The following is a 20814-nucleotide window of genomic DNA, read 5'->3' on the forward strand; positions in this document are numbered from 1 at the left end:
GTTTATCCTGTTCCAATTTATTTCACTGTTTATATCCTCAGTTTTTCTAAAGTTTTTTTCTCTTTTTTTCTCCAGTTCCTCTATTTGGCGTATCTATTTCTTTTGTCTTTTCCTCTCCCTTCGTTTGTAATGATGTTTTTTGTTTTTCTAATTAATCTGTTTTTCATTATTTGTACAGGTATTGCTTTAGTCACCACTATCTTTTGCCTTCTTCATAAATTCCTTTCCGTTTTAACCCCCATTTCCTTTATTTGATATATTCCTTTCTTGATCTCTTGTCTTCTCCCTCAATTCCTTTCTGTTTTTGCCCTCAGTTCCTCTATATACTTCTGTGACCATCCTCAAAAATCAAATTAAAAGAACATTTAGACTAAATGGCAATTATGAAACGCGATATTTGACCTATTGCGCAGAAACTGTACAGAAATATAATAGGGAATGGTATCTACAGTCGCGACTATTGGTAAAACATTTTAGTTGTTCTATAATGTTTCCCAAAATTGTTACCTCGTAGAAGTTTTGACGTCTTTGTCAAATTTCGATTCACTGAACAGTGGTTCACGTTTTAACCGAGGTTTTTACAACTTTAATTTCATTGCATTTGAAGTAACTTCATAATATCGAAGAATTTTGTGAGTTTGACTCGTATGTCACTCATTAATTCGTGTGACTCGTACACAGATGGCACTGCTATTATCAAATCCATGTGACATCTATGAAGTACCAACTTTCAAAAGACCATGTGTCAAATTTCATAACAGAAAAAAGTGACAGCCATTTAAGTGAAGCTACTTTTGTGATTTTCAAAACAATTTCGCATGTCAATTTATCATTGCTTCTTAGTAAAAAAATATTTCTGCACAGTATTCAATTTCGAAAAGTACATGCTCCCGTGACACTATACAATTTTTGTCAATATTGAAAACTATATAAAAAAAATATTGGGAACTTCACAATGTTATACGGCTTCAAGGTTCCTTTTTGCTTGATATTTTTTCTTTACCAAAAAAAAATAATCAATAACATTTCAAAGCTAATACTAATACACATTTTTTGATAGACTGCATGCGCAGTATAGATAAAGTGTCTCGAACGAGAGAGAAAATGAATATTGCCGCCTCCGTAAAGTAGGGACGCTTTTTCCCATACCAATTGTCCATATAGAAGTATTACATATATGGTGGTAACAACGTACAGTAAGTTATTACGATTTGGCAGCACTGTAAATCAACTGTCAAATTAGTTCTTGTTGCTACCGCTGATTTGTTGACCAAGTTTTGTTCACCTTTCCTTTAAATAACAACAAATCCTTACATAGACTTAAATTAGAAATGATAACATGAATTATTGCAAAATCCAAATTAAACATGGTACAATTCGGTAATTGAAAGTAGTCTATAAGTTGTTGCACATAATTAGGTAAGTTAAAAATTGCAAGCTTCATTTAACACCTTCTGGTTACGGTATTTTTTATAGATTCTTCTATTAAAGATTAAATAAAATTGTATTACACTTTCGTATTTATTGTGTTGTAAAGTAACAATGTAAATTTTTCGTCTAATCTTCAACAAGTATCTTTTATTTAAAAGAAATCGTAACATATGGGCGAGATTTTTTTAAAAAAGAGGTTGGGGCAGCCTTGAAAATGTTTTACAATAGACGGGACAATCGTTTTTAATAATAAAAGGTTAACTTGTAATTGTAGGAAGTGGATACTTTCAAGAAATTCCCACATTAATTATAAATTTGTGCTAAAAAAAGTTCAGTTATTCTGTATATTATACAGGTACTTGTTTATGTTTACATTCCAATATGTATTTAATTTGTCGGTAATTAATGGGTAGTGATGTTTAAAAGTTGCATTTATATAATAACAAATCTTCTGGATTAGATTTATATATTTTTTAGATTCAAGATTTATTTTTTTTACATAACAAGCATATAAAGTAATCATAAAAATGTCAAGTAATTTAGAGGTGGACAGTTTTGAGGAAGCTAAAAAGCTCGTGCGAGATTTAAGGCAGAAAACAAGAGCTCAAGCTCAACAAATTATGGCATGGAGGAAAGCCTTTAAAATGCAAGTAAGTTAAAATTCTCTAAATGCTATTTTTTGTATCTAATATTTATGACACTTCTTCTATTTCAAATATTTTATTAGTATATAAAGTACATAGTTCACAAATTAATTCATAAGAACAGTTTTGCCACTTAATTAAATAATCATTAACTATCATCTACAGTAATCTAAATAATAAAGAAAAATATCTTGAACAAATTAATAAAAAAAATATTTTTTATACAGCATTATGGGAAAGTAGATTCACCTGTAAATTTCATAACAGTATTAATTTTCTTTGGCATAATTTCTATTACTGTTCTGTAGTAATTTTGTTGAATGAATAGAATCCAAAATCCATGAATCTTTTGCAAATAAAAATTGTCTTGCAGTCTTTATCAATGTCACAAAAGCCTTCCACACAACCTACTGCTGTAGCATTATTAAAAATCTTAATTTTCGCAACATCAAAGGAAATATATTAAAATTGAATTGAATTTTGAACAGTTTCTATTTGATTCTGAAATTACATTTCCCTGAGGACTTTACATGAATTTTGAATAGTTTTTATTTATTTTTGTACTACATTTCCCTGAGGATTTGACTTTGATTTGGAGCAGTTTCTATTTAATTCTGAACTTACATTTCCCCTGAGGACTTGAATTGAATTTTGAACAGTTTCGATTTAGCTCTGAACTTACATCATTAGGAACTTGTATTTTGAGCAGTGTCTATGTAATTCTGAACTTACATTTCTTTGAGGACTTGAATTTTGAGCAATTTAATGTCCTTTATTATGGACCATAACAATGAAATTCAATAAATTATAATTGCTACACTTTGACTAAATGTCACTAAATTAGTGTTATAATTTGTGTTAAATATATTACTACATCTCATAAGTTAAAAATGATTATTTATTAATGTGATTATTTCTATTGATAGGAAGTTATGATATCTCGCATAGAACGTGAAAAAAATGACCAATTAAAAGTATTGAGTTCAAAACTTCTCCTTTTTGAGTCAAGACTGATCAGAAAACAAAAAGACATATCAACGATGTTAAACATCAGGTATTAATTTGTATAATTCTATGAAATATATAAATTCAACTTGATCCTTTTACAGAGAAACAATCATACAGCGCCAACAAAAAATGATCGAAACGTTATCAAATCGTTTACAGGACAATGGTCTAGAAGTACCCGCTCAATCGGAAATTACAGAATTAGAATTCGCTTTTCCCGATTTAGATTCTCTTAATGATTCTGACAGTGCCGTCGTGATGGAGGACCTCGATTGTGATCACCCTTACCAAGTTCCCAAGTTTAGAAACATGGACGGAGTTACAGTTATGCGGTAATGTGATCGTACCCCAAATTGATTGTATCGCTTTAATTGTATTTTTTTGTTATTCTAGATCAATATCAGACGCAATAGATCCAAATTTGAAGTATTCTTCTACAAGACGAACCAACGGTTTCTTACGTCGTCCAGAGATACTAGAAACTGTTTACAGTGTTGAAGAGGATGCCGATAATGATCAAGAAAATAAACTCGACGCGAATAAACGAAGGGAATCGTTCGCTAATAGAGGCAAATCAAATTGCAACATCGAAAGTCAAATTATACAGGATAAATCGTTGGAGGAAAAAAGGATGGTTGATGAAAGTAGTTCATTTGAAGAAACTTTGTCCAATAATATTTCTTGGTCGTATATGAACGAGAAACCAGTCGAGACAACAGAAGATAATTCAAAAAATCAGGTAGATTCATAATAATATTTATTTTTGTACATAATCGAGATTTAATCATGGATTAAATATTTTTAAGGTTTATGGGTTATTTTTTCTTTTTCTCTAGAAGCGTTTCGAGCGTCAGAGTATTGGGATTTTAGTTTTCATTTTATCAATTTTTTCCACTCTTTCCGATCCCAAGCATGCCAAGTTTTCCTGGGTCTTCCTTTCCTTCATTTCTCATATCTTTTTGGTTCTGTCACTTTTTTTATTTGGCTTTATGGTGTTCCTGCTTGAAATTTTCTATAATTACTTTTTTATTTGTTGTATTGTTTGTAGTGTACTTTCTTTGTGACTGTACCAGTTTGAAAATTTGCCAACTGTTTTGGTTCTGATTGGGTTCTGCTTGAGATTTTCTGTATTTACTTCATTTCTTATCCTGTCCTCCTCGTTTTTATTGTTATTTTTCAAATATTTGCTTCATTTCTGCTGCTATATTCTACTCATATATTTGTTGTATTGTTCGTCCTTTTCATTTTCCCCCTTTCCTCCTTTTATTGTGTCTTTTTGATTCTGCCACTTTTCTGAAAAAATTTGTAGTGTACTTTTCTTTATGACTGTACTGGTTTGAAAATCTGCCAACTGTTTCGGTTCCTATCAGTTCCTGCTTGAGATTTTCTATATGTACTTCATTTCTTATCCTGTTCTCCTCGTTTTTATTGTTATTTTTCAAATATTTACTTCATTTCTGTTGCTATTAGTTTATTCATTTATTTGTGGTATCTTTTTTCCCTTTCTTCATCCTTCTATCACTTTTCTTATTAGGCTTTGTGTTGTTCTTCTCTTTATATGTCTGTACCAGTTTAAACATTTTTTTGTTTCCTATTGATTCCTATATCTCCTTATTCATCCTCGTTTTTCCTACTATATTTCTCAGTTGTTTCATCTCTGCTGCCACTATCCTACTCCACACCTTTTTGTTCATCATCCAAATTTCACTTCCATTTATTGTTTATATGGATTTAGAGTTTGCTTGTACTCTCATTCTAGTTTCCACGTGTACTCAGTAACCTTTCTAGCAAGGTTTCTATTCAAACACTATACATATATTTATTGATAACAACTTAACCTCGAAAATAGTTAGTGCTATTCCTAATGGTATGGAGAGCTTACATTTTGGTACAAAAATACCCAACCCATCTCCTTGCAGACCATCTATATAACAGAGAAATGCATTTTGAGCTTGAAGAATATATTTATTGACCTCTTATTGACAGTCATTGATTACAACTTTGAATGGGATGTTTGTGTACATCATAATATGCATTTGGTCCATTGGTTTGTCAGCTTTATCAATTCTAGAATCCTTCCAGATCTAATTTTTCTGTCTAGATTAGTCTGTCTGTTACCTCTGACATAATCGGTTATGTTCAGTGTTGCCTCACTATCGAGCCATGAATTGAAATTCTACAACTATCTTAAATCTAAATCTTTCCTCATAATTTCGTCGTACCAATACCGGATCTAAAATTCGAAAGCTACAGTTGTTCCCATTAGAACGAACTATGATCTCAAACAGTCACAATTGACACAACAATGACCTGGACCTGGATAATCGACTTTTTAGGGTATAGAATTTTTTTTGACAATGATAATAACAGGCATTAAAGCAACTAGAGTAGCAAATTGTCATGTTGGTAAACTGGTACTGAATTTTTTGTTTTTCAGGTGAAGAAGTACAACCGAGTGATGTCCAATCACAGATCAGTAACGAAACCGAAAGATGTTAAGTACAAAAGGATAAATAAAGCCAAGTCAAAAAGTCTGGAGGAATTAAGAGGAAAATTGAAGAATTGGGTCGAACAAGGAACTAAAATATCAAGTTACAGTTTGGAACACAGTCAAAGTTACGCCTAACGTGGGCGCGTTCTACATTTTTATCCGGCTTTGTATATTGTTTTCATTCGGAGTGGATGCTTTCAATACCTATTCTTTTTTCTGTATTTTGACCATACTTTATCTCCTCTATACTTTTTTCTGTTTTCTCTCCCCATTTTCTTAATTTGGTGTTTTTTTTGAATCCCCTACTTATAGTTTTTGCCTCTTTAATTTCTTTCACTTCATAAAAATTCCATTGTTTCTTATTTATTTTTTCTATTATTGTTTCTTGTTATGTTATTAATATCTATTCTTTTCTTCACTATTGTTTTGATGTTTTCTTTCTATTGTCTTTATTTTTGTCTTATTTTTCCTTCTGATTATCCAATTTTCATATTTTTTTGATTAGATATTTCTTTTTTTAATATGTGATACATTTTTTTCTTTTCTCTTCTTCCTCCCATTTATCCCTCTTTGTGGTAAATATTTTCATAGTTTTCTTTTTATTTCTTCTATCTGGATAATCAGTTATCTTCTTGGTCTGCATTATTGCTTTATCCTTAGAAAGCTTCATCTTGATTTAAAATATATGGGAGATCATATATCAATTTTGTTGAAATTTCCAAACAAAATGGCGATTTTTAAATACTTTTGACTGATGTAAGTGGAAATAAAAATTTTACAAATCGCGAAAACACATCTATCAACAAATACCTGGTTTAGTAAACAAAAAAATAAGCTTTCTAGCAAAATTTCTTTATTCATCAAAGTTGTTTCCTTTCAAAGATGATTCAAATACTTCTTTAACCTTCCTATGACATTTTGGTATACCATTGTTCCTTTAACCTCAAAATAGTTTCTATTCCAGCAATAAATTCTTAATAATTTTTCACCTATAACATTTTTTTACTATGCAAACACCTAGTAGTCACTGGGTGCCAAGTTTGGAGAATATGGTGTCGAAGCTACTTGACTATAATCTAGTGACATGGTGCATTGGAAGAGGTTTTTTGTAGTAATCTATCTCTAATTAGTTCAATATATATTCCAAAATTCAGAGCTTATACCTTCACTGACTGATTACTGCTCATTTTCTTCTTCTTCACTCAGTGTCGTGTCTGTAGTCATCTCCAACTACATTTTTAGGACTGTTTAAATGTTTTTTTTTGTAAAATCACTTCCTTTCAACATCCTGATCATTGAACATAATCATTGTTCATTTGAAACCCCACATGGTTGATTTCTCATGAAGTTATTTTTTTTAGTATTGGAAATAAACAAAATTTGACCTCTATCGTATGAAAGATGATATAAGGAGGACAAAAATTGAAATTTAATTTTTGGTGACCTGTATTAGTAACTAGGAACTTGTTGATTGATTCATTACCTTTCATATTGGTAGGTAGGACAAATTGAGTTCAGTTTTATATTTTGATATTGTTATAACGTTTCTCCGTTAAAGGTTCATGAATAACACTGTAAAAGTTGATTCAATACTCAAAACTGTATCACACCAATTCAAACTCTACAATCATTTTAATAACGAATACTTTACTTCACTCTTTATATCTTTACTTCCAAGAATGCTTGTATCGTTTCTTGCATATCTTCTAGAACATAGTAGAAACTTATGCCTAGTTCTGTGGTCCTGAAACATCTAGAAAAGTAGTTACCCAACAATAGATGGAGCCACCCTCCTTTTATAGTTTCCACTACATTAAGTTATGACTTGCGCCGTCAAAAGGCGCATGGCTGTGTATCCGTCACATAATTAATATGAGCATTTGATTTTGTGACAAATTTTTGGTTTTATAGAAAACTACGATGATATATTGTCGAGAAAGCGATTTCATACAATTTTTTATCCACTCTGTATGATTTGTTTTATTTTTGAATGCTGCACGTTTGAAATTAAAAGTATTATTGTCTTGTTAACTATATTATAATAATAATAACGTTTACCTGCTAAAGGTTGTGATATATATATGTATACATATATTACAAATGTTTTCCTCAATTTACGCGGTACAAAAAGTATACTTTTTGTGAAAAATTACGGAGCACGATCAATTTTTTTATTTAATGAGTAATTTTTATTGTATTTGTGATAATTATCTTGAACGTTTTAAAAAAAACAATGACAATCCTATAAATTTTTGGAATTTGTTCTACAAAAATCACTAATCAACTGATATTTAATGTAAAAACTTCCAATTAACTAGTTTTTACATAAATAATTGCATTTGCATTGCATTTTTTAGACTGTTATAGCTGTCACATATTTTATTCATTTTTCTATGAATTTTTCACGCACTTGTCTATGAATTGAGACTATTTTTCAAGGAATCTCCCTCCTTATGTTGCTGCTAATGTTTCCACAAAATGGTGCTAGATTTAAAAGTTATATAAATAGTTAGATAGTGGAAATTATTTTTTCAATTATTACTTTATGCAAATTTTGTTATGACAGGAGGAAGGAGAACGCGCGATAATAGACAGATATTCTTCTTGAAGTAAAAACTGACCTATTTGTGTATTTTTTCCAAAAAAAATCTTGTTTTCGAGATAGTAAAACTATTTACGCTTCGTTGTCGCACCATGTATAGTTTATTTTTAAAAATGATCGTCGAATTATCTAAAAATAAAATGAAAACATATCCATGTAAATATTTCGTACTCAAAAATTGGAATCTTTTATATTAATATTCACTTACAAGTTCGTTTTATGTGTCAGCTTTGAATTTTTCTTTTCAAATGATGAATCATAAAAAACATGTCAGTTATAATAATGATAACTTTTTTTTTCTAATAGAAAAATCACTTTAAATTGTTTTTAAAATGCTGTCATTAGATAGTACATACCAGGACGGGTCAAAACTTTTTCAAATGTATCAAAATAACTATTATTCACCTCTGAAATAATTTCGAAATTCATTATTTCGAAAATGTATTTTGCAGTTCTTCAAAGGAGAAAACTACTTCCCTGGCTAAGGCCTCGACGAATATTGAATTACAACTCTGAAGAGCGTGATGTCAATCGACCTTTTGTCGATATTAACATCCCCAATGGCTCCCAATTGCAAGGAGAGGTTGTAATTGCAGACTAGTTTCGACGTCATTACGTCTCAGAGCAGTTTAACAACCCTCGATCGAGCTTGAAACCCGAACTGAAGACAACGTCAAAGAGCGTCGCTGTTTGGTACATGTAGTCAAACATTTCCCCGCGAACACTAAATTCCAGCTACGAACCACTGGTCAGTTAGTCGCCGATAATATAGATTTCGATGGTAAATAAGGTGTGTAAAATGTGTCAAAATAAAAGATTTCTACTTTTCACTTCTGAAATAATTTTGAAAATCATTATTTCGAAAATGTATTCTGCCGTTCTTCAAAGGAAAAAACAACTAGTTTCCTGGCTAATGACCTCGACGAAAATTGAATTACAACTTCTCTAAAGAGGGTTTCAAGCTCGAATGAGGGTTGTTAAACTGCTCTGATGAGACGTAATGACATCGAAATTAATTAGTAGTTACAATCTCTTCTTGAAATCGCGAGCCATTGGTGATGTTAATATCGACTTCAGGTACTTTTTGAAGAATCTTATAATTGTATTATTTCCTTATCATACCTTTCGGTCGAACTTGGAAGCATCAATAAAAAAATAGGGCCAAGAGTGAAAGATTTAATTATACAGTCGATGTCTTTTTTATGTCGAATTCTAACAAATTAATTTGGGATTCGTATGAGCTTGTTCAAATTTTGATATATGACAGATGACAGGAGTAGTCATACACTTTTATTTAAGAGGCGGGAATTTCAAAAATTCATTTATGAATTTTCCAATTCTAAACACACTGTTTATACTACAACTACACCAACCTGACAATTACACTTCCTGATGCCGCGCGTTTCGATAACCAAGTTATCGTCTTCAGAGACTGAAGTAAACAGTTTGCCCAAAACGATAGCATTGGCTCTGATGACTGCAAAAAATAGACTTCATAGAAACTACCAGTTATTAGATTGTTGATTTAGTGATAAATGACTGTTGATTTATTTAAAATTATTGATCGGGGTCCGAATATAAGCTACAGATAATAAATAGGGTTAGGCAAAATAACACACAGTTCCACTAAAATGTGGAACTTAAGTATGGGAGTAACTGCGCTTTTGGTAATATTTTTCACAACTTCAAATCATTCAAAACTAATCGAACTTCCACTCATATTAATTAGTTACAATAAGTACGAGGTTGGTCCAAAAATATCGAATCTATTTTGATATGTTTCCACTTCCCGAAGTATTTTGGAAATTATTTTTTTTATAAAAAGATCAAAATTAATCTATCAAATTTATTTAAAATTTTGACAGAAATCGTCCATTTCTTTCTTTAAACCAACCTCGTAAACATTAAGGAAATTTATAAGGAATGAAAAACATCTGTTTCTGGTATTCAGTGATTTGGAATTAGCATATGACTGTCTCTAGAATGGAAATACGATACTAAAGAAAATATCTATAAAAGGTTAATAAAACACTGATGAGGTAACACGAAGAGAATAAGAATTTTATTGTCGCACTCTTACAATTCGAGAAAACACCATAGAATAATTATTAAAAATAGAGGTACGGAGTTTATTATAGTATACCAGAACATCTAATAGAGAGAGAAAGAACATCGGTATACCACTAACTATATCTACTCTATTCTGATTAGTACAATTCCACTTTCAAGCTGCTATCTCTATTTCTAACTTTAACTCTATGTACAAAATACGTCCGGATGAGACGTTTTAGAAGAGATTGTAATGTCATTCTGATAAAATTCGCTTGTCCATCCTACAATCTATTCGTAAGAATGGTGGACGACACCAAGACGGTTTCAGAGCTGATCAAGAATTTCCGAATCGTTTTATCGAGCTTAAAATTATGTAAACGAGCATCGAAAGGGTATAGTTGTGAAATTAATAAAGTAGGTGTGGTCGTGTGACGTTTCAACGCGAAAACAACATTTTAAAAAGCCACCTACCCTCGTAACGTTAAGCAGGCTCAAATGCCTTCCCAAAAAGAGTAACGCCTTAAAGGTATTTTTTGTTAATTATACGATTTCATTGGTTGGTAATGGTAGTGTTGTTGGTAATTTACCAGTTGCTCCTCTACATGCACTCGAAGCTTTTTACTTATATGAATAAGCCTATCTTTCCTAAGACTTGACACAATAATAACATGCAAATTGTTTTATATTTTAAAACGACGACTGTCAATTTTTTTATAAATATTTTAAAAAATGTTCGCTCTTCCTGCCTTTGTACATAATCAGCCACTTTTTGTGTTTTAGTTGATTATTTTAAATAAATTATTAATAAAGTTTTATTTATATCAAATGTTGTATTAATTATATACCTGAATGTATCGTAATCATCCATCGGAAATTGTCGTCGTCTTTCTTTTTCATACTACAAGATCCGGTTGTCTTCTTTCGACATGATTCGGTCATCCTCTGGACCGACTCGGCATCAATATCTACTTTTCTCTCCATCAGATAAAGGATACTTGACATGACCCAATCTTCTTTTGTAGTGAAGATTGTTGTTGCATTACATTTATCTTCAGGGCTAAGCAATGCCTCGACCGTGGTCTCAGGTGCAATGCTAGACATGCTCCGCTTCTTCGTCTGCTTGGTTAGAAGCTCAGCTTTCCGGGGATTCCTCTACTTGTATTCACTAGAGCAACTATGCCCAGATAATATTTGCGTTAGGTAGTAGTTGACACTGTCGTGTTTACGCTGTATCCACTTTTCACGTAGATCCGCCTTCTTTTGGCAGATTACTCCCACGTTATTTGCTATCATTTCATACTCTCCTCTGTCCTCAGTTTTGATATGGTGTGCATCTTCGTCGTCGTTTTCGCTCAGCGACAGATACACTTCCTTCAGCTATTTACTGGTAGCTATTCTGCAATTTCCTCGTTCTTCTAAATCATATCGAATGCGCTGAACTGATATCGTGATGAGCGTTTTCTCTTCTGTGCTGCTTATGTCCTCGTATATTGGGCATCAGTCTTGATAAGGTCGCTCTAACCGCTGATGCTTCAATGGTAACGTTTTCCTCCATTATATTAAGTGCCTTTAAAAGTTTGCGACAAAACTTGATTGTCAACACAGTTAGGTTTTGTCTGAAACTGTAAACACCGTCCAAGTTAGCAAGGATCCAGTTAAGTTTTGTCTTAAATTGCAAACACCGTCCAAGTTAGCAAGAATCAAGTTAAGTTTTGTCTTAAATTGCAAACAACGTCCAAGTTAACGTGAAAATGTGAATAAAGCTAACAGAAATATAGTATCCTTGATATGGCTATAAGACCACCAGAGTAATGAAGAAGCAGGCATCGTTACCTGAAAAGTGGCATATTTTGGATCAGGCCACAGTAGGCCTCATGAGATGTCTCATTGACGGGTAGCTAAAGAATTATATGGAGTTTTCAGAAACATTCCAGGCCTAAGGCAATATAGAAGATTCATAACCATATCAGTTAAGGAATCTGAGAAACCGATGTGGTTGGAGATGTCTCAAAACGACGTTAAGCTATTAGTCGATCTTCTGCTAGATGTACAGATTCCGCGAGAGGTATCGAAACATCTACTCTGCAAATGTCCTGCGCATTTCAGCAAAAGATTTAGGTACCTCAAAGAGTAGTGCTAACATATTGGAAAGTCAAAAACCCCAGCTTAATAATTTAAGAAATGTGTACGTATTTTGGAGGGAAAACAATAAGATACAGTGGAAGGAAAGTCAAAACGACTTTTTTATATAAAAATTGATCACAAAGACCATTACACACCAGGAAATTACGTAGAGTTAGATCAGCTTTTTAAGAAATACCTCATTGAAATAGTTAATACACTGTGTGTGTTTACACAAACACTCACAACTTGTCGTCAAAAGATTTCAAAAATTATGTAGAATCTTTCATGGCATTTTATGAGTTGGGTGATGTCCCTGCAGAATTAGATTTATGGACAATATGTGGAAGAAAAAGAATTTAGCAGATGTTTTTTTTTCCTGCAACAAGGCACGCACTGCTAATTTAAGTGCTTTCCTATCCACTACTGCTACTGTAGAAAGATCCTTCAGTACCCTACGAAGGGTGAAAACCTGGATCAAGAGTACAATGGGTGATTATAGACTCACTGGATGGGGTTTGATGAGTGAACATCGAAAATTTTTGAAGAAAAATCAGGACTGCATATTGAAGAAAGTTTTGGATAAATTTAGTTTATACCCAAGAAAAATGTTATCACTTTAATTAAAATCTCAAAGTTTTGTTTTCATTTGCCTTTTCTTTTTATCCCATGGATCATGACCATGGTTTGTCCCTCCCCCTATTATGAATCCTGGTTACGCCCATGCAAGAAAAGACAGTTATAATTACCTCAATCCCTTATAATAATGAGCTGGAAATTTTTAAAAATGATCCTCGTCTAAAAAGGAATAGTACAAACTAATAACAAACTCTCAGTATTCTAATGATGTGAACTATTTTGATTGGAAACATTGAAATTAATTTAGAACTTCAAATCTGTTAGATATGTTGAAAGGGACTTTTCAAATAATAAAATGTGTAATAATTTTTTTTGCTGTCCCTTGTATTTACAAAATTATATCTGATGCATTTTATGATAATTTATTGTACTATCCTGGTAGAATGAGTTTAAAGATAGAGAGAATTAAAGTGAGTGCGACTGAGAGGAGCGAAAAGACTTTTCAGATATCTATCTCTCAGATCTATTTAAATACTTGCAAAGTTGGCAAGTGGTCCACGTTACACGTTTTTTCGTTGAAAATATTTTAAACTTACCTGTAGCTTAGTGATTTAGTTGCTACTTGACTCTTAACATGCAAAAAGTGATGCATATTTCGGCTTAACTTAATTTTGGAAAAAGTGCTTAAAATTTTTTTCACAATTACGAAAAGTGACATACTTAATAATCAGTGTCGAAGGAAAAGTGAGTTTCTTGCCAAATAGTACATGTTATTAAAATATCTTTCAAAGTTTCTGATTAATTTTTAATTTAAAGTATTTAACATTAAGGCTAAATCCTTAAAATTTGCGTAATGATAAACTGCCATGAGTTATTTAAATTCGATTTGTATAAATCACTATAATCGACTTTTCACAAGGAGAATTGCTTCCAATTTAAAAAAATCTTTTTCATTATTGAAATCATATTGTCAACAATTTTGGCATTCTAATGGTGATTTTTTTTTTGAAAATTCTGATTTTATTTGCTTAATAAATGCCCAGAAAAGTACTATAGCATTTAGATTGGGCCGGTATGGTCGCAACCTCAAAATATTGTCAACTTCTTAGGTTTGCAATAAATATATTTATTATAAACGTTGAAACGTCCTTAGCAAAGGATCCAAATCAGTCAATTCCACGGCGTTCTCAAGAATTGGGCGTAAGGATCTCACTTTACACCCATACAAGATCAGGCTCATTCAAGAATTGAAGCTGATGGACCATTCGAAGCGACGTACGTTCTCCGATTGGGCTCTGGAAAAGATGATCAATTTCATCGCAAAATCATCTTCAGTGACGAATCTTATTTCTGGCTCAATGGCTTGGTCAATAAATAAAATATGCGATATTGGGTGGGTGAAAATCCACATGTACTTAATAAAAAACCACTTCATCCACAAAAGATAACTGTTTGGTGCGGTTTGCATGCCGGTCGGCGCCATAGGGCCATATTTTGAATGGTGATAGTTATCGCGCCAAGATTATCGATTATTTTCGGCACGAACTGGAATATATGGACTTGCACAGCATGTGGTTTCAACGGAACAGCGCCACAAGCCACACAGCACACGTTACAATCGATTTATTGAAGAAAAGGTTTGATGAGCGTGTTATCTCAAGAAATGGACCAGTCGATTGGCCGCCTCGTTCGTGCGATTCAATGCCTCTAGATTTTTTTCTTTGGTGCTACGTCAAGCCATTGGTCTATACTAATAAACCGACGACGTTGGAAGAACTCAAAGCCAACATTGAACGCGAAATAGCAGCCGTTTCGACCGAAATGTGTGGCCGAGTCATGGAAAAGTCCAACGAATCAACCGCTACAAACGTGCCCGCGATGGCCATATGAGCGAAGTCGAGTTCCATTCATAAATGTTTTGAATCTACTTCAACCCGATAATAAAGTTTTTGAAATATCTCAAATGGTTTTCATTTTCTTTTGAAAAAAATCTACTTTTAGCATACAAACTGACAATGAAATGTTTTTGGAACGTAACCACTGTTAAGAGACATGGAAAAAAGGAAGAGACAGCACAAACAGCTAAAATAGGAATGTAACAAACAATATTAAGACCGTTAGATGTCAGAATAAGTATATAGATAAAATGACAGAAGATTGATGGGTGAAAAAAGTACTAGAAGGTGAAGAAAGTGGGAAAAAAGAGAGAGAAAACCAAAGAAAAAATAGTTGGAGGAGTCTGGAAGAGATTTGAGAACAGTGGAAATGAGGGACTTGTAAAATGAGGCAAAAAACAAAAATTAGATCAATTGCAAACAAAGAATGAAAGAACTTGATTATTTTGATAAAGACCGTAATAGTCGATTTCGTATCTCCATTAGAACCTTCGATTTCCAACTATTCCTTTCAACTTTCATCTGAGCTCCGTTGAAAACAAATCACAAAACTCTTGCTTTTATGTAAAAACAACTCGTAACACGCTGTGCGTTATAAATTGTCTTCGGATATTGGGAATTCTGCAGAAATCAAGAATTTCTACATAAAATTTTGATGTTGTTTGAAATTCATTTCAAATTTGATCAGCTGCTTTCGTGTGGTGATTTCATAGCTAATCCGAGGTACTAGAATATTAACGTGAGTTCTGTAGGACAGTTTCAAAACCATTACAGAACGCTCCTCTACTTTTCTAACTAATATACGCATAATTATACAGACAAAGGACGAAAAGAATAATTTCCAAATGAGCAGCACAACAATTAATTTTCTCAAAAGCACGGTCTTACATACAGGTCTTGAAACCGAGACTAATTTTTATGGTTCTAATTTTGTACGGATTTAAGTGTTTGAAATAGCCTCAACGCGGCACTGCTGTTTAGGGATGGTTATTTTAATATCATAAACTATCTCTCCTTCAATTACAACGCTGAGCTGGCGGTCGTTTTGAGACCTGTATGTAAAAACGTGCCCTAAGGAGACAATTTTTAAAAAAATACGCATTTCAAGGTCCTGTTACACCGCCACTGAGAGTCATATTTTGTTTCAGATTAGCTTCTAAGAGAAATTATGGAGAAAAACGATTTTTGTTCGTTTGCTTTCCATTTTGCCCCATGTAAGATTGATGTTTTAATCAATTTTACCTATTAAATTTTTTTTGCTTATAAATTAACGATTACAAGAATTTAACTATTTTTATTTGTGTCTTAATATAAAAAGGATATCGAATATGTATGAAAAGTGCCGAGGAATCAAATAATTATAAAATTTAATTATCTAGAGGAATGTAGATCGTTTGTATCAAGCGGTGACTTTGTGTTTTAAACTCGAATCTATTTTTAAGAATAAGTACGACCATCTAACATATATGCAATTCTAATTAATATCTTGTAAATAGATTTTTATTTATCTTTCACTTATCTGTAAATTTTGTAACTTAAAAAATGTAATTTTATAAATAGTTCTATGCATAATGTAGACAAATATGTCAGTGAATCACAAAAATTAACCACGTGAATATTTAAATATCTAGTTTACGTAAATACATAATAAGTCGGCATCTGTCCGTAGGTAGACAAAATTGTGTAGTCTACTTTTTATACGATTTATCTATGGATAGAAAGTAATAGCGTAGATAAATATACAAGCTTTCTCAAAATTAACGTTTTATTCATTAGAAGTTGCAAATAAAATTACAGCTATCGTTAAATGAGAAAAAACTATAATAGATGATACACATTTCTTTGTGACGTATATAATCGTTTGTGATTTTTCTAAGGCTTTCGAATGTGTTAATCATAATATATGAATCGACAAGTTGCAGTATTATAGTTTCAGGAGAACACTTCTTTTAAGGGTTGATACAACGATGTTATCTTGCAAGCTAATAGAATGTGGAGCTAACCAAGGCTCAGTACTAGGCCCTATTTTGTTTCTTCTGTTTGTAAATGTAAAATATGTCACCAGTTTTTCTTTGGAACAACTCTGATCTCACTTCATAAGACCATATCTAGTGACCTAATCACCCTCAAATCATGGTGCGATTCTAATCTTCTGTCTCAACGTTTTTAAAACTGAATTATAATCATATAAAAATACATTGCTGCTTTTTTTATTAAATAACACCACTAATGACGTAGTCGAATCTATAAAATTGAAATGGGGGTTACATGTTGCCGCCTTATTTGAGATCAGTTTGCAAATAACTTATCCACCTCCTCAACAGTCTATTATGCCTTTATTAAGTCAAATCTAGGACCGCAAAGCACGACCTTCACTTACCTTCTCCACGTTCAGAATTAGTTAAGGGCTCAATATTTTACAATGCAAAAAAATGCACCATCACTTGCCAATTGAAATCAATTTAGTTTTTACAAGCTTTTGTCTACAAATTGTAACAATTTTTTAACACAAAAGCATTTCTCTCTCAAGTATGTATTACTTTGACATTTCGCTTGTAATTATCTTAGTTAATCTACTAGATCGTTTTGTTTATTATCTTCATCACCTTATCAAGTTTTCCAGACGTTCTCGTTAACTATCATTTTATGAACGATATTATCTGGCAACAAGTTCCCGATTTATTGTCTGGGTGGTCTACGTTTTTCCTGCCATTTCTGATATACAAAAAAGGTATGATATGCAATATATTTCACTTCCAAACATTTTAAAAAGGTAAACATAAGCTATGAAACATCCGTGTTCTGTGAGTAGCTGTTTATGTTTTCTATTAAGCCAAATTTTAATACTATGAATCAATATTTCCACCCAGATACCTTTAGTTGCCATACTAGCCCATCGTTTTAGGTGGCTTTCCATGTATATATAATTATTCATATTATTGTTAGAATAGAGGTCGTTTACAGAGTAGAAAGCACTTTCCAGTAAATACGCCCTCAAATTTTTGCGTAATGCGGGAAAAAATTATATCAATTTGATACCAATTGGCGAGTGATTGTGCATTTGTTTGCTTTGTAAACTATTGAGCCCGTAACTAATTCTGAACGTGGAGTAGGTAAATTAATTTTCTCAGTTACAATTGCACCAAATTTAAAAACAGAGGACTAAAATCCCTTTCCAACAAGATGCCAAGCGACCCCCTTTCTTATTTGGAATTTTCGAGAGGGGTACTTATAATTCAGAGGGAGATAATATTTTCTACTGTAAATTGTTAATTTAAGAATAAAAATCGACAATACTAGATGTAAGAAAAGTAGAAGTTTTCATTTATATTAAGACGTCTATTAAAAAGTTTATTGTAGATGAATGATAAACAATTTAAGAACATAAAAAATCGATGAAACCTATTAGTAACAAAATATTCAGTGAATACACTTCCATAAGAAGCAAAATAAATCATTAATAAAATACGTTACATTAAAAATAAGTATAATAAGTGCCGTCGCCTTTATAGTAACGGTGCTAATTTCGATTGAACTATTATGTATGTTTAATATTAAATAATTTTTTTTCAGTTTTTCAACCGAACTTCTAACAGAAAATAGTTGATAGTTACAGCCCTTCGGGGCCTCGGATAACAGTGCCAACTACCAACTAGTTCAATTTAACGATATAAATACACGGTAAGTCAAAAGTAACATCAGTTATTTTTATTTGGCTGACGTGCATATATAATATAAAAATATATAAAAAAATCCTTTACAACGATCACAACATAGAAATGCTTTTCAAGTTTAAATTTCAAGAAAAATTTATTTGTATATAAAAGAAAGTCGTCTTAGTTTCATTATTTATAATTCAAGAACGGTCAAACCGATTTCGCTGCAAATTCCCTGAAACAAACAAAATAAAACGAAAAATTTATCATTCAAAACCTCTGCCTAGACGTTCATTTGTTAAAAGTAATAACTGGAACAATATAACAAACGCAACTGTCAGCTAAATGTAATGTTATATATGGTTAAATATGATTGAAAATTTGTTAATTTGAAGCCAAATAGATAGAAATTGGCAGATCTTACTTCTGCAAAAAATTTTAATCAAGGTCAAAAGTATAAAATTAAAGTTTTTTCCATTTTTCTCGAAAACGGTAAGTATTATCACTAAAATAGGTTAGGTTAGGTTAGGTTAGGTTTTTTCTCTTACAACTCACCATTCGTGAGATATCATCGTTTTAATCATTCATATTTTACATAATATGCAATAAAATGCCTGTACACGCCATCGGACGTTCAATATAGATAGAGATGTGTCGATACCAAAATTTTTCGATTCTCGATTCTCGACTCATCCCTAAATATAAATGAAACTAAGAAACTATTGGTTTGTGTTATTTACATCTCCTTATAATTGAAACAGCAATAAAACAATGGAAAAGTTCAAATACACCTGTCGTTGTTGGCGAAGATGTTGATTTGTTGATATTACTGACTGCACGGACTCCAAATGACAAAATTATTTACATTTTGAAACCTGCGGGAGCTCAATTACAATCAATAATATATTCATCACAAAGTCTGACTACATATCTGAAATTTCAAACTCAAAATGTTTTATTTTTACATGCAATAACTGGTTGAGATACTACATCTGCAATTTTTAAGAGGTGAATTATCGGTATTTAAATTGTTCGAAAAACGTAATGATTTAATTGATTGCGCAGAATTATTTACAAAGATTAACTCTTCTTCACACGACATCGTTACAAATGGAATTCGTTTTCTTCCTGTAATGTATGGTACACCAAAACAAATTGATTCCATTGTAAATATAGTTATTTGAGATTTGAAAAATCTGCATGGAACAATAAAACAGTTGTCTTGTCTGTCTCCAACATCTCCTTCTACCTTTCGACATTTGTATCGGGTGTATCATCAAGTTCAAGTGTAGCTAGGCAATGAGCTGGACCCAGAAGGATGGGTTTGGAAATTAACAGATAATTTTTGGAGTCAATTCAAACTTTACTCCCGCCTGCTACAGAAAAACTGCTTAATACTATTTTTTGTAAATGCAAAATGAATTGTGGTTGTCAAAAAGTGGGATTAAGTATGCATCAATTATCAAGGTCAGAATTGCTCCAATATTGAAACAAATACAACAGATAATGATATTTATGATATTAATGAAGAATCAATTGAAATTGACAATAGATATTCTACAAGAAGAAAATGAAGACGAAGAGATAACTGTCGAAGTAGAATTAGACAATTATCTAATATAATAACATGTAGAAGAAAACAACCTATTCCACTTTGATCATTAGCATTAGGACAAATAAGGAATAATCAGGAACTATATAAAAAATATAAGGAACTACAGATCTTGGAATTTGTAAGAGTACAAAGACTGCGATGTATAATGCAAATGGATGAACAGATAATGCTTAGAAAGGTATTTGAAATCAACTTTGAAGAAGGAAGGTAAATTGGAAAATCTGGATAAAGTAGTAAGAAGAAGACACAGAAGACATAATCGGTTTTCTGAAGAGGGAAGCTTTAGACAGAAAGAAAATTTAGGAAAGACCTACAGTAGGCTGTAGTAACAAAGAAGAATCAAAATAATAACAATAAAACGTATCATGCATTAAAATTTTTTCGAATTATGTTTTTCAGTTTCTAATTTTTTTGACAGCTCTGCTTCAGTCACCGAATCTTGTGGTCATTTGAAAAGTGTTGAGTGAATTTTCAGAAACTACTTGGATATTCACTTAAATTAGAATTATGAAAGTTAAAATACGAAACTATTAAAAGCGTGGTAAAAATTGTTGAAAACATTAACGAATTGTGTGAAAGCTTTTGAAATATAGCAATAGTCTGCTACGACTTGAGTAATTTTAAAATTTATTCTTAGAGAATGATGTTTATTTTCAAATTTTACGATTCATATGTGGGACTTAACCGACGCAAATATTTTTAAAAAAGATCAACAGATTG

General features: G+C 31.9%; 2 protein-coding genes across 5 annotated transcripts in view; both read left to right on the forward strand.

Annotated features, from left to right (window-relative positions):
• The first annotated feature begins 1242 nt into the window (after window positions 1-1242).
• LOC130446844 (uncharacterized) lies at window positions 1243-11054 on the forward strand. Its single transcript, XM_056783336.1, has 6 exons — window positions 1243-1419; window positions 1909-2081; window positions 3002-3129; window positions 3185-3415; window positions 3477-3822; window positions 5521-11054. The coding sequence occupies exons 2-6, from the start codon at window positions 1959-1961 to the stop codon at window positions 5707-5709; spliced, it is 1017 nt and encodes a 338-aa protein (XP_056639314.1). The 5' UTR covers window positions 1243-1419; window positions 1909-1958; the 3' UTR covers window positions 5710-11054.
• A 2393-nt stretch (window positions 11055-13447) lies between these two features.
• LOC130447074 (RING finger protein nhl-1) overlaps window positions 13448-20814 on the forward strand; it is a 39276-nt gene continuing 31909 nt past the window's right edge. For 2 of the 4 annotated variants that reach the window (XM_056783727.1, XM_056783730.1), the window contains exons 1-3: window positions 13486-13672; window positions 15972-16037; window positions 18397-18504. The gene's annotated coding sequence lies outside the window, so the exon portion shown is untranslated. Of the gene's footprint in view, window positions 13673-15971; window positions 16038-18396; window positions 18505-20814 lie in introns of all 4 variants that reach the window. The other 2 variants (XM_056783726.1, XM_056783729.1) reach the window with 1 other exon arrangement.

Source organism: Diorhabda sublineata, chromosome 7, assembly GCF_026230105.1.
Source record: "Diorhabda sublineata isolate icDioSubl1.1 chromosome 7, icDioSubl1.1, whole genome shotgun sequence".
Lineage (NCBI taxonomy): Eukaryota > Metazoa > Arthropoda > Insecta > Coleoptera > Chrysomelidae > Diorhabda > Diorhabda sublineata.

What these genes read in the sequence shown, in the direction of transcription:
- LOC130446844 (XM_056783336.1), top strand. Translation starts at nt 1,959, where the DNA reads ATGTCAAGTAATTTAGAGGTGGACAGTTTTGAGGAAGCTAAAAAGCTC. An exon ending in GGAAAGCCTTTAAAATGCAA is followed by an intron (nt 2,082 to 3,001) that starts GTAAGTTAAAAT and finishes TTCTATTGATAG; the next exon opens with GAAGTTATGATATCTCGCAT. An exon ending in AAGATAATTCAAAAAATCAG is followed by an intron (nt 3,823 to 5,520) that starts GTAGATTCATAA and finishes TTTGTTTTTCAG; the next exon opens with GTGAAGAAGTACAACCGAGT.